Below are 14,047 nucleotides of genomic sequence, written 5' to 3'. Positions count from 1 at the left end.
ACGACAGCAACGGCCAATAAGACAAATAAAACATCCTGCATGTGAAGAAATTAAATCATCACTTAATGCTGCACATCAGACTCGAGCATTTCGTCCTTGTAGAGCTGGAGATCCAAAATAAGGACATAGATATATACATATACATAGACATGATATAAGACCTGAACAGATAAACGTACTATAACGTTAGTGTCTGATTAAAAGTAAAGAAAAGTATAAAAACAGAACCGACTGACTTTTCTTCTTCACACACGTTCGAGTTCTTAACAAGAATTTCTATTTTCAGAAAACGGTGTCATGAACCTGCGATCCATTAGAGCTTCTGTTGATTAAACTGCCTCTCGTATGTGAGGATGATCGAGACGGTTACAGACACACCTACAGCTGGCTGCATGTACTAAACACACACACACACACACACAGTGCAGTGTGCACGCTGGCTTTGTTACCATGACTTCTGTTATAGTGGTCTTTGTCGGCAGCCTTTCTAATTCTGCCCCACAGAGCATTTCTATGACAACGAGCAGCAGTCACATGATGCTGTTCAAGTCTCTCGCAACATGTCGACGCGTCACAGAGGCGACAACCACACATGGAAGTGTTAGACGCTGACATAAAAACACACAGAGCGCCGCAAACATGCTCACTAGAGTGATTGTGGAAAGGTTTTAAAGACCTCAGGAGCCATAAAGGAGTATTTAATACCTTTAATACCTCACCTAGCTCAGCAGTTTAATGTCAATTAATCAATCAATCAATCAATCAATCAATCAATCAATCAATCGCCTGTTGGAAAATGCAAACAGTCTTTGGATGATTAAAACTGAAGTCACTCTGCAGAGCACACGTGAATATTTACAAAAACTGCAGTTAAACTCAAGAAACTAGAGAAAATTATCTGAACTTTCTCCTCCTCACAGCTTCAAAACAGGCTCGTTACTTTAGTTTGATGCATTTGAGGTGAATTATGGATTATTATTTGCCGTCATCGCACGCCGCCTTCCCAACATCACCAGACTGATTTCAACCTATCAGGGCACATCACGCACAGCAAATGTAGCGAGACGAAACAAAGACGTAAAAGACGTGAACAGACAGAGAGGGAGGCCGGAATGGGGAGAAAAGGTGTGTAAGTGTCTCGTATCTGCAGAGAGTTTCTTATTTTCTCACTCTGTTGCTGCTCGGGACGCTTTACCAACCCAACATGACGGACTAAAAATATAAAAAACCAGATCAACGGGGCAAATACTGACCCCAGACATATATGTATTTGTTTTTGAGCAATCGTCTGCAGATATAAGTGTAGAATAGTTTCAGTATCAAAGTAAAACGCTCTTGTTAAAGAGCCATGTCATTACAAACTCAGCCAATTACAGACTGATCATCTGACAAAAGGAACAAAGTCAGAAAACAACAGACAGACATTTAGTTTACAAAGCAGAAACTGAGAGGACCAGAGAAGAAGAATTCAGCTCAGAGGGCAGAAACCAGATTTCCAGACAGAGCTGCAAAGCTTCCTGTCGCTGCTGAAGGCAGAGCTGCAGCTTGCTCCTAATTTATTAAACCTCCATCTACCGGCTTCATTCGCTAATGAGAGACGACAAACAGACAGCACCGACGCGGATATCAACCGACCCCCTCAGCAGCTGAGTAGGTCCACATTTCTGGCTACAAAACCAGGGTCTCCTTAAAAAAACACCGGTTCTATCACCACTAAAACAGCTGGAGATGGCCCGCTTTCCCCTGACAAATAGCTGGCTGTGGTCGCCATTAAAACAGCTGGAAATCTCCCCCGTGGTGATCGGCGGTTTGGCAGCCATGTGGCTTCTAATAACGCCACCATCATCCGCTCCACCTCCCGATGTAAAAGTCAGCTAGGAAGCATGTAATGTGAACTTGATATGCCACGTTTGGAACAAATGTCAACAGTGGACGTCCCTGTGGTTTCAGTACCGTTAACTGCTGACATTAAATCCGGGCGACTGGGCTGTTTGGTACCATGCTGCTGGCAGAGCATGCAAAAGTTTGAGAAAAGACTGTCAAGCAAACTGAGACCAGACGATGAACCAACTCAGACTGTCCTCAGACAGTCAGAAGGATTTGGTTTTGCTGAGGGACAGACGGGCAGTACCAGGGTTCAGACAACCAGCCCTGCGATGGTATCCAAGAACCCAACCAACCTGAAAATGATTCCTAAAGATTACTGCAGAGGAGCGTTAATGTGAACATCATTACTGTATTTTTACCACCATCATGACTCTGCAGAGCTCTGCGCCTTAATCAGACATTCACCCTGTGGGTCACAGTCAGGCTAGATATAACTCAGATTTTAATTATGTTGTGCATTCACACCTATGTGTGAAGAGGGAATTAAAACTGGCAGCATGCAGACTGCAACCACTGGATTTTCTGAGTGTGGTGTTGATGGACTAAAAGTAACTCATACGGCGGGGGAGAAAAAAGAAAAGCATTCCCCACAGCCCTTCAGTGTGAAACCTTCTCGGGAAACGGCTTCGACTGATACACACCTTTTATGTGACAACAAAATGGGGTGTGAGTTTTCTTTGACAACTGAAAACTGACTGAAAACTGGTGAAAAACCTGCTGTGAAGTCTATCAGATGGTCACAGTCCCTCATTAAGGGAACCCGACAGTGGTGCATTGTCCAATCCAGCCTGCTGTCAAATACGGCCTCCTGGTCCGTGGCCCAACACTCCTGCGCTTGAGTTTGTAGTTCCCCCTTTTAAACGCCCCTCCAGTGCAGAAGTATAAAGACTGAGAAAAGTCAGAGTCAGGAGGCGGCTGGGGTGGTTGGAGGGGTCATTCACTGAGTTGTACCCCTGGTGAAAGGGGTTCACGTCCTGTTTGTGACGAGTCGAGAGTGATTTGTTTGTACGTTGTTGTTTTAATCCAAAGTTTGATCTTTTCCAAAAGCTTAAAATGTAGTTTTTCTGCCTAAAACTCAGCAAACTGCTTTTATACAGTCCAAACGTCATAATGTAAGAACTGTTTGTCTGCAACCCTTATTTTGAATGTCTAACCAAAAGTAGCACATAATATATTATTGCTAACTAGGGATAGGTACCAAGACCTGGTATTAAACGGGCCCCGGGGCTAATTTATTCAATACAATAGTATTGATAAGCTCCGATGGTGAAGAGTTGACAGCTGAACACTCGTTAGGTGCAATAAAACCTTCACAAGTAAAAAGCCAATACTTTATCAATGCACCTGTTCAATAAGCACAAACGTGTAAACATGTACAAAGAAATATTTTAACCTAAAACAGAAAAACCACCAGGATGCTAAACTGAGAGCTGTATGTAATTGACAAACCAGCGTCTCCTCTCTCTGTCAGTTACCTGCAGGCAGCCAATCACATGAAGTGATCATTAACCACTTTTTATCAAGATGGAGATATCGAGTGGTCGATTGAAAGAAATTAGCAAAAATCAATTAATCGTTTCAGTCACTTTTCTGCTTTTCTTTGTCATAACGACAGTCGATGAAGAGCCTTTGGGTCTTCAACAGCTGGTTTGACAAAAGATGCAGTGAATTGTGATTTTAAATGCCGAATCAATTAATAATACGATTAACTGGCAGATTAATCAATAATGAACCCAATCATTAGCCCCCACGTTTTTTCTGTTCTTCCACACACACACACACACACACGCACACGCACACACACACACACACACACACACACAGGTGACTGTCACTGCTGTTTATCCTCTGAGACCTGCTGATCTGAACACCTGGACTCTCTCTCTCCCTCCACAGCTGGAGTTCCTCCTCTCTTCTATTTTTATCTCCCTCCATCTTTTGCCATCACTGACGGAGAAGTGTTCGCCTCCTCCCTCGGCCTCGCTCGAGTCTCTGCAGTCCACAGTCTTGCGAAGTCACGTTCGTGAACAGCACATCAGCAAGTTGATGCAACACACTGCTCTCGTGGACGCAGTAAACCTCTGTACTGTAAATGTTTAAAGAGAAAACTCCACACTCGTACACAAGAGTCTGTGTGGAGTCCAGTCTAACATGTTGTCCGTTGAGTCCTCATGATTACGGGAGCTGTAATCAGTAATTGGATCAGTAAACAACACCTTCAGTAATTGGTCCACAGAGCCTCGACAGTAGAAATTAAATTAAATTAATATTTAATATAGCAAAGTGTGGTTGAAATGCAGCTGGTTGGTGGTCTGACAGTCGAGGCGGGCCGGTCCAGAGGGAACGAACCTGCTGAGCAGTCAGAGAAGCTTCATCCTGACAGATTCGATCGTGACGGGCTGAAGGATTCCCTCGGTGTTGATGCTGCAGTCGGAGCAGAGCTGATCTCTACATCTTAAAGAAATACATTTTTGTACACCGACTCCTGAGAGAAATATCTGTAACCCCAGTGAGCACAAGCAAGGATTTCAAAGTTGATTTCTAGTTGAATCCTGGGTGATCTCTGGTGTGAGAATCTCTTTTTGCTGCCGTCTGACATCAACGTGTCATAAAACACGATCATTTGTTCATTTCTAGGTTGAAATAGAGACGATAGTGATTAATGTGAAGGTTTTCTCTGAAGTCATACTGCACTGATAAGTGAAATGTGGTCTCTGTACAAAGACGTCCCTTCAACACATTTAATCATTAATATAAAATGTCATAGATATAGAACGGTATCATCTTCGTACGGCTAACAAACAGCTTTCAGGTCATCGTAATGGGAGCAGCTTTATACATTAAAGTAAAATGAGACATTAAGCTGGTGTCCAGCAGTCAGAGGATTCTTGGTTCGAGTCCCGATCTTACGACTATATTTCTTTTTGCTTTAAAAACAACTTTCATCATCTATAATGTGCAGATAAGAGAGATAATAATATCATCATTTTGGAGGCTGACTACGAAACCACATCCAAATTTCTCATTTGAAACCCACCCAGTGAAAAATGGTTTAAATGTGAACGTTTAATCAACATCTTTAAATAGTGAGTGAAAAAATGTTCACTTTACAACCAGTTTGAACGTCTTTGCAGCGGTGCCGTCAAGACAAAGAAACAAAAAGCACAAAACAAAAGTACCAAGAGTAAAGAGAGCGAAAGACATGGAGGAATCTCGTATCACAGAAACGCTGAGAGAGATTAACGCATATCACAAAAGAACTCAGTGAATTAAAGGATTTCACGGAGGAAACAAAAACAGAGGTGGCCGAACTACAGAAAGAAATCAGGCAACAGAGGCCTGAACTACAACACACCCGACCGGGCAACACAAGGAGCAAGAACCTAAAACACTGATACAAGATCTGATATAACGTAAAGTAAAATAATTCATGAAAAGATATGATGATTTAAACTTCGTGGAAACGCTGATGCACGAGCTTCTGGACAAACTCCTCTCAGGAATAAGCCGGTGTTTGTCAGATGACAACACTTCTCTGCTGCTGCTGCTGCTGGAAGTGTGACAGAACATGACACCGAGATTTTAATGAAAACCTGAAAACACAGGTGAGCATTTAAAAATTAAATCAGCTCGAGTTTCTTTTCATTTCTGCGCTGTCTTCTCCTCCTCACAGCCTTTCCCCTTCATCGTCTTTCCATTCAGGCGACTAATGAAGCGGGACAATAATAGAATCTGTCCTGGCAACAGACACACTCGGGTTGTTATACAGGCGAGAATGATGTCTCAATGGGCCGTGAAGTCATCTGTAAATGGAAGCTATTTATGTTCGGAGCTGGTTACAGAGAAGGAAATAATCAGCGGAGGAGAATCGCTGAGGATTACTGACGCACTGTTTCCTCTACAGAGCCGTATTCAAAGACTGGGAGGGCTCGTGGACCGGCCTTTCAAGTCTCTTCACCCAAATGAACAAACAGAAGGGATTTTCTCTCGTTCCTCCAGTGTTGTCTATCCAGGCAGACGGCTTTGGTCTGATTTGCACAAGTTTTGAGCTGTGAGCAACGAGCTCCCACGCCACGCTGCTTCTCTCTAACTGCACTGGTTTTCTGCTGCATCCAGTCAGACTCTGGTGCAGGTCTGTAGGGCAGCGAAGGGAACTTCTCCTGAGTCTCCGTTCAGGCCTCACACTGGAGGAATCGACTCACTGTCCTCTATCACAGGCTGACAACCACTTTTTACTACACAAAATTTCCTTTTGAAAAATTAAACGGTACAAAAAAGTTGCTCTGCAGCAATGAATACATTTGTTTCCCAAAATTTCCCAAATGTTACGACACCAAGTTCTGGCTTCCAGCTCGGACGTTTCATTCGTCCACAGCAAACACACAGAGGAGAGGAAGGAGGAAGAAGTATTACAAGACACTGAACACCTGTAAAATGAAAAGTGAATGATAATCCTCTCTGCTGCAGTCTGTGAACTTTAAATTTGACCTTTAAAGTTTACAGAGGGAAGATGAGTTACATCCCGGCAGGTCAGGAGACGGACTCTGGGGGACTCAACGAGACCAGAACCAGTCGGGCCCGAAGACTGAAAACACAGTGAAGGAAAAGAGGAAATGTTGTTTGAAATAGTCACTCATCAACTTTGTGATCGCTGTTATTTGGGAGATGATGGAGTTTAATGATGATGATGTCAGCTGGAGGTATAAAGCATCATTTCTGTCACGCTGAATGATCTGAGGTTTGAAAGGGAGCTGCATCAATTTCAAAAGGTCTGATGAAACCTCCAGTCCCACAGAGCTGATGTTAAAAAGAAAGATTTGCCTTGAAAACACATTTTCGCCCCATGAATCAGTTTAAATGTGTTTTATTACCGAAGACATTCAGCTGGTTTTTACAATTAACGTCTGCGAAGCTGCTGAGCAGATTTTCAAAAAAAAAAGAAAAAAGAAGAGTTGAGTCGTGGGCAGATTCACGATGCTCTCAGTCTTTGTAAAACAAATCAATTATGGATTCAATTATTCTTTCAGCGGCACTACACAGCCGCTGCACACAGTGGAAACCATCGATCGTGATAAATAAACCACTGCGCTATATGTGCGGTTGCAACAGGAGCTTTCCAGGAAGAGTTTGCCTCCATACTGCAGAGGAAGGAGGAAGCAGAGGGACTCTAACTCTGATTTTATGGTTTTCATTACAAACAAAAGAGTGTGGAGAAGCTCTGCAGTGATAACCCGAATCCACCCCTGTAAACCTGAAGACTCATGTTCAGTCCCATGATGCCACTTTCCTGTTTAACTCCACTCCCGTCCTCACACGGCAGTCTTCATCTTCACTGCTGAGTGCGTATCAGTGATGGTGCTCACTGTGCAGATTCATGACTGTCTAATAACAGTGCCAAGAAACAGAGACCTTCACGATGCTCTGCAGAGTCTGCTGCTAATGAGGCCGTTTGCCCTAAGACCCTCAAAACTCACTGAATTTGTAAAGTTAAATTTACTTTTGATCAGAGCTGTAAAATGCAGGAAAAAAAAAAGGTCAGGTCTAATGAGGAGACAGCGATGGACCGAGGGTCAGAGAGGTGAGGACACCAGAGGGCAGGTCTGACTTACTGCATCGATAAGAAAGAAATAAGAGAAGGGAAGCAACGAAAAACAGCATTACAACGATTGTTGTTGATGCTGCAAGGTCAGTGAGTTTCTACCTGTCTGTCTGCAATAATTAATGAGCCACTAACGTGTCCTGTCAGCCCAGTTGAACCTGCAGAACACAGGTGTAGTTAACGCATGATTATCTATTTAAAATCTAAATCTTCAGGTTGAATTGAGAAACCAAATGTTTTTTCTTACAACGCAGCTTTCGCAGGCTGAATGATATTGTAAAAATGTGCACATATATCTATGATATACTGTATGTTGCTATATCAAAAACTAAAATGATAAAATATTATAAAGTAGAAATAACAAAGCTCGCAGGCAGCAGTGAAATATACGTGTCCAAGAACCAGTGCTGCAAAAACAAATAGGCCACAACTCCTTTCAATTTTGGTGTGTGTTAGTCTGTGTGTGTGTGTTTGTGTAAGACTTGTCCAATCCACTTGGTAAATAGTCTGTTTTGTCCTCTCCCCAAAAGAGTTCAGTTCCAATCCAGTTCACAACCACAAAAAAGAAAGCAACTCAGGCCCACAGAAACAGACCGGGTCGGACGGGCAGCCCCTCGGTGAAGCACACATCCAGTGCCAGTGCTGGTTTCTGTCCTCTCCACATCAGCTCTCTGGGAGATTCATAAAGGCCCTGAATAAACTGCATTACCAGGAGGCACGACGTGACGAATAAGTTTTCATTCTCGCCTGCCTGCTTTTCTCTGTCGGTGAGGAGCGGCCACTGATGACCACTCAGTCTAATCACGAGGGGACATCCTGGTCAATCAATCAATCAATCTTTATTTGTATCGCGCCAATTCACAACAAAAGTCATCTCCTGACACTTTCCTAATTGAGCAGGTCTAAACCAAACTCCTTGATTAATTTATTTACAGAGAGCCAACATTTCCCCCACGAGCAAGAACTCGGCGACAGTGGCGACAAAAAACTGCCTTTTAACAGGCAGAAACCTCGAGTAGGACCGGACTGAACAACTTACTTAAAATCACTTATCATTTTAATAATTATAAACAACCTCAATGATCTTTTACTGCATTATAATCTCCAAAAATATACATCGATGAAATCAGCTCACTGAAGCCAAACCTGAAAGTTTCCCCGCAGCAGCATCTAGTGGACATGAGAGGAACTACAGCTCAGGACGTGTAAATGTGTCCATGTCTACCTGTTGACCTCTTGCAGCTCACCTGACAGGCGTTGTACAGCAGCTGGTGCTCAAACTTGCGGACGCCGAGGATCTGCTGGAACATCTCGTACAGCTGCTCCTTGCTGAGGATGAGCTCCGACACGGCGCTCAGGTGCGCCCGCTGTGGCTGACGCCGCATGTCCTCGTCTCCCCTGTAGATGGCGTCGTACTTGGCGATCCAGGAGCTCAGGACCGTCTCTTTGCTCAGGCCGTCGATCTCCGGGAGGCTTCGGACGCGCCGCTCGATGTTCTTCTTGAAGACATCGCGGAAGTCGTTGGCCGAGCAGCCGCCGCTCTGAACCATCCGGGAAACACGCTCGCTCTTCAGGAAGCCCTGCGGAGGAGAGAGATACAAGGATGAGCACCAACAGCCGGACAACTGACATTAATCATCATTTATTCTGAGTCTGTATTGTTCAGGTTTTCTTTTTGTCTGTGTGGCTTAGAGAACAACTGAACCGCTGTTATATAATCTTTTGTATCTCAGTTCATTTCCTTTTTAATCTATTCTTCTTCTTATAACGCTTGGATTGTTTTACTTTTCCTAAATCATATTCTATTGTGCATTCAAAGGAAAATCAAATGAAAACTCATTTTAAGAAAGACTTTTATGCATTTTTTGCAAATGAACTCCTCATTTAGAAAATCTAGTCTTCATCTCCTCACCCCGGCGCTGATGGAAAGTCAGGTGAAGTTTGGTAGTTCACACAACATTTCTGGAGCTTCACAGCAAAACAGCGCTGCAGCGTTTTACTGTTCTCCTTAACGACTGAAGCAGACGGGGACTTTTTTAAAACCCATCTAAGTGTGAGCACTCAGCCTGTCTAAAATAGGTGCACGAGATCAACCAGGTTTCGAGGGTGCTTCCAGAGACTGTGATCACACCGAACAAGCTGTGAGGAGCCATTTTATGCTTATTTAACGTCTCCAGCTGCTTCAGTTGTTTAGGAGACGCTGCAACGCCGCTTTACTGTGACACTCCAGAAATGTTTTGTGGACTACGAAACTTTCCATCAGCACGGGGAGCGAACTGCTCCTCGGTTAGACATATTTACTATCTGCTATGATGTTGATGAAGGTTTTCAGACATCTGGGTCATTGTAATTCTGTGCTATATCGTAGGCAACTGGACTTAACTTCCATTCACACCTGGGCTCACCTAGCCCTAGCAACCCGCATGAAGGCCGGTTGGGTTAACGACCCACAAGTGGGCTTAACCACTCTGTAAGGACACTCCCACACAGAGTGTAAAAGCCTGCGACTCCCCTCCAGTTGGTTAGAACTGAGATCTGGGTCGTGACTCAGAACCAGGGGAACATATTAAGTCACACAACCCGATCACTGATGACTGAACAGAAATAAACCAGAGAATATGTCTTCAGACGTTTGTTTGAACAATATCCCAGACTCTTAGTGCTACGACGCTTTGTGAATTATTTACACACACAAATCCAAAGTGTCTTGGAAATGAGATATTTTTAGAGCTTCTTCTTTAGATGTTTTATGAAAACGTCCCTCAGCCGGGACTGAAGGCAGCACAACCCAAACAAAAACACACAGTGGTTGTGACACATTATCAACCTCCATCTGGGTTAGTGCCTTTTTAACACACTTAATAAGTACGTTTACTTCCAGTTCCCTTTATTTAGATTTAAACAGAATTTAAGTTATATTTTCATCAGGAATGTCGAGGCTTGGATTGGCCGATGCCATTTTTCCAAACTCAGTCAGCAGGCCCGTCCTGTCCTCCTCTGATGTTAACCACTGGGTCCATTCACATTTGTGGATTCTGACAGAATTTACCCAAAGCGACGCTCGCTGAGTCTGACAGAAGGAAAAGTGGCTCAGACTGAAGCAGCAGCGGCTCAGTGTGACAGTCAACGGTCTCTCAGCTGGCTGCTTCACCTCTTCCTGTCAGTCGCTCCGAGAGTTCGAAGATCAGAACATCAGCGAGAAAACGATTCATCTAATGGAGGCCGAGAGCTCAGAGGGGCCGCAGCTGACGGCAGTTTGAAGAGACAAAACAGACACCGACATCAAACTGGACCAGAACATTAAGGCTCGGAAAGCATTTGAGATATTCAACCTGTAAAATGCACCTGCCGTATGTCTGAGGGACAAAACTCCACTTTAACAGACAGAAGAAGCTTGACATGTTGCTCACTCCACGTCTGAAAGGGCTTTTATCTGATCTCTGATAACATCTGTCAGCAATATACATGTTAACAGTCTACGTACGCTTCAGGGGTTTCCATGTGTTTTCCATGGTCATGTGATCAGCACCTAGGTCCAACAACTAAAAAAGTCCAACAAGGAAACTCGAGTCTTGCCAACTAGCTAACAATAAACACAGCATGTGCTTCGTATGCTCGTCTTTACGACCCGTCAGTACACATTACTTGTTGGAGTCAGGGTGTAAAGCACATTATCAATATTTACGACGGACAGTATATCGAGAAACTTGAGGTTGCTTGGCAACAGATTCACCATTTGTCAAGTACGCAACGTTACAGACTTCAAATCCTTCTAGCATAACGTTAGCTTTCTGGCTAAAGGGTTATGAGCTGAGTGGACTAGTTCACCTCCTGTTACTGAGTCGTAACCAAAAACCTCCTTTCTGCCAAGCAGTCTGGTTCAGTTCACGTCATTACACGTGTTTCCATTATCAAAAGTTGTGGACGGTGCCGACTAACTGCTCTGTGCCGTCCCTCACACACTGATCAGATACTAAAAGAGTTAAAAAACAACGCTGATTGCTTTTTGGGTCTCTCAGCGCGGCCCTGTGTCTGGCAGACACTTCCCCGTTTTAAATGGCTTTGCTAGTTTGATTAACTGAGACGGATAAACTGCACCAACAACAAAGATGGTCTGTTGGCAACGCTGCCTCATGTGAGCGATAGACCTGCGGAGGGCGAACCAACAGCAGATGGAGAGAAGCCGCTGTGGAGCAACAGGAGTAACGATGTGGAACAGAAAATCTGAGGAGACTCAACAAGCAGATGAAGGAGAAATCTACTGTTTTAGTGTCGGAGAAATCAGCAGAGATATTTGAAATCAGCGGGGGGGCGCCGCCGAGAGACGACACACAGAGACTCCTCTTTATGGTGATGAATGGAAATGGGCAAATGTTAAGTGGATGACGAGGGAGGTGACGGATGTAGCTGCCACCAGAGGAGGCTGCTAACAGCAGCTAATCTGCCTCTCTGCATCACTCAACACAAACTGCAGAGAACAAAAGACATTAAACAGCTCCTGCGGAAGAGGAGGATGCAGCCGGGCCAACGACTATAAAGCTGACTGTTCAAATGATGACACTTGAAATGAGGAGACAGATGTGAGAGTTTCTCGTGGAAATAAGCCACGACTGTTTGAAGAGGCTGCAGGCCGACTGCCAGGTGCGCCGAGGAGAAGATTTGTTCAACAGTCGGCTCAGAGTCACTTTTCATTCTCTCTTCAATGCCACGAACAGACACTACAAAGAGTAACCAGGGAGCCAATCGATGTAACGCAGTTTAAGTGATACACAGGGTCAGAAGTACTGAAAGATGCATCCATCTCAAGACTGCAATGAGAGTCCTCCCTCTCGCCAATAACTGGAAAAACATACGAGATCATGCTGCCCACCACAGTTTGACTAACACGGTGTAACATGCTGATAGTAACAACCTCACACATTTGTATTTGGGTTCAATGAATGGAGGAGGTATGTGCAAAAGCTGCAGTCTCCAGATGTGAGAGGCTTCAGAGCCCCGACACAGCAGACTGATGGTCAGTGCACATCTGTGGTCCTAGTTTTTGATGGTGTGTCCTGAACCATCGGCACTAGTCGGGCCTTGTCGGCGGCTTTTCAGCTGACAGAGCGTGTGGAATCGGCGACTAGTTGACAGTTCACCGGACGAATCAGTACACGAGAAGAGAAACAGTAAAGAAAGGGAAGAAGTCGCTGTAGTGTAGTCGCTTGTAACTTTTTATCAGACATGTTCTCGATCATGACGGTTTGAATATCGCAGTAGTGTTGTCAAAGAGCGGAAAAATCAAGACGCAATGGTCGAACACTCGCCTATTCGAGGCAACGAGGCTGTAATCGATCTGATTATTCCTGACAGGAGGAGATGAATACTTATGTGAACAAGTATTTTACACTCTGTATCAGTGATGGGTGAATTTATTGTGTTTGTGCAAACATTTACAACAAATCTACACTTATTGATACGCAAATGTGTGAGTAAGTGTGATCAGGTCGCTCTGCAAGATCTGACGGATGTTCATGATAGATAGTTTGGCTAAAAAGCGTCTGTCTTTAATTCCTTGTCAGCTCTCGTCCCTGCTGTTTTTTCATTTAATCCGACACTATTTTCTACCAAGCTGAATGAATGTAATGATCACATTACACAAAAACAACAATTAGCCATCTTGGATGACAAGAACTGAAAAACAAAGATGGATATTCACTGGCCTCTCGTAACATCAGCAGATGGTTGAATGGTAATTTTTGAATAATGGAGACTGGCATGAAGACGGACTAATGGAGGAGCCCGTGTCTCATTAACCAGCACCGATTATTTTTCCCGTGTCAGGATGATTACTGTTTTCGATCTGTCTGATTGTTCTCTACCCCGGATGAAGTGGACCGCAGACGAACGCAGCTCGGATGTTTCATCACGGGACAAATGATCCTGTTGAGTCTGAGCGTGTTGACTGCACTTCACTGCGGTCACTGCTCTCCTGTTAACAGAAGCGTGTTCGGTCCGTCTCTCAACACTCCCAGCTGAGGCCAGTGGTTCCCAGTGTCCATGTGAAGTTTAATAACATCTCTCACATGTACAGTTTCTTTCTTCTTCTTCTTTAGTTTTAACGTTACTCAATCAGGAGGAAAAAGTTATTAACAGCGGCGGATTAATCCACATTTGCTGCTTCATACAACTGTCACACAAACATATTAGCAAAGCAGGTTTTTATAATTCAGATTCAAAATGAATAAAAATAGACGCTGAGCACTTTTCTTTTTGTTCCTGTGCAACGTAAGAAGTCACGAACACGCCGGTGAACATGGAAGCTATCTCCCTCTGTGTGTGTGTGTGTGTGTGTGTGTGTGTGTGTGTGTGTGTGTGTGTGTGTGTGTGTGTGTGTGTGTGTGTGTGTGTGTGTGTGTGTGTGTGTAAAGGTCACTCCCTCTTCGTGGCTCTGAGCCTCCTGTCAGCCTGCTGGAGGTTCTTCTGACCCCCGTCTAGACGCCCTCAGAGTCCGGATCGATCCTTCCCCACTCTGTACCGAACACTATGTTAAAGTCAGACCGTCCTCCTTGTTTTTTTAAA

The 14,047-nt window shown here is 44.2% G+C and overlaps 1 protein-coding gene across 6 annotated transcripts in view; it reads right to left on the bottom strand.

Moving 5' to 3' along the window:
- cadps2 (Ca++-dependent secretion activator 2) overlaps window positions 1-14,047 on the bottom strand; it is a 178,785-nt gene that overhangs the window by 113,565 nt on the left and 51,173 nt on the right. For all 6 annotated transcript variants that reach the window (XM_084363304.1, XM_084363307.1, XM_084363305.1 and 3 more), the window contains exon 3: window positions 8,734-9,066. In XM_084363304.1, the coding sequence (XP_084219430.1) occupies window positions 8,734-9,066 (333 nt within the window). The remainder of the gene's footprint in view (window positions 1-8,733; window positions 9,067-14,047) is intronic.

This window comes from Pagrus pagrus (genome assembly GCF_965226575.1).
Source record: "Pagrus pagrus genome assembly, chromosome: 10".
NCBI lineage: Eukaryota > Metazoa > Chordata > Actinopteri > Spariformes > Sparidae > Pagrus > Pagrus pagrus.
This window is presented reverse-complemented; position numbering and strand designations above follow the sequence as displayed.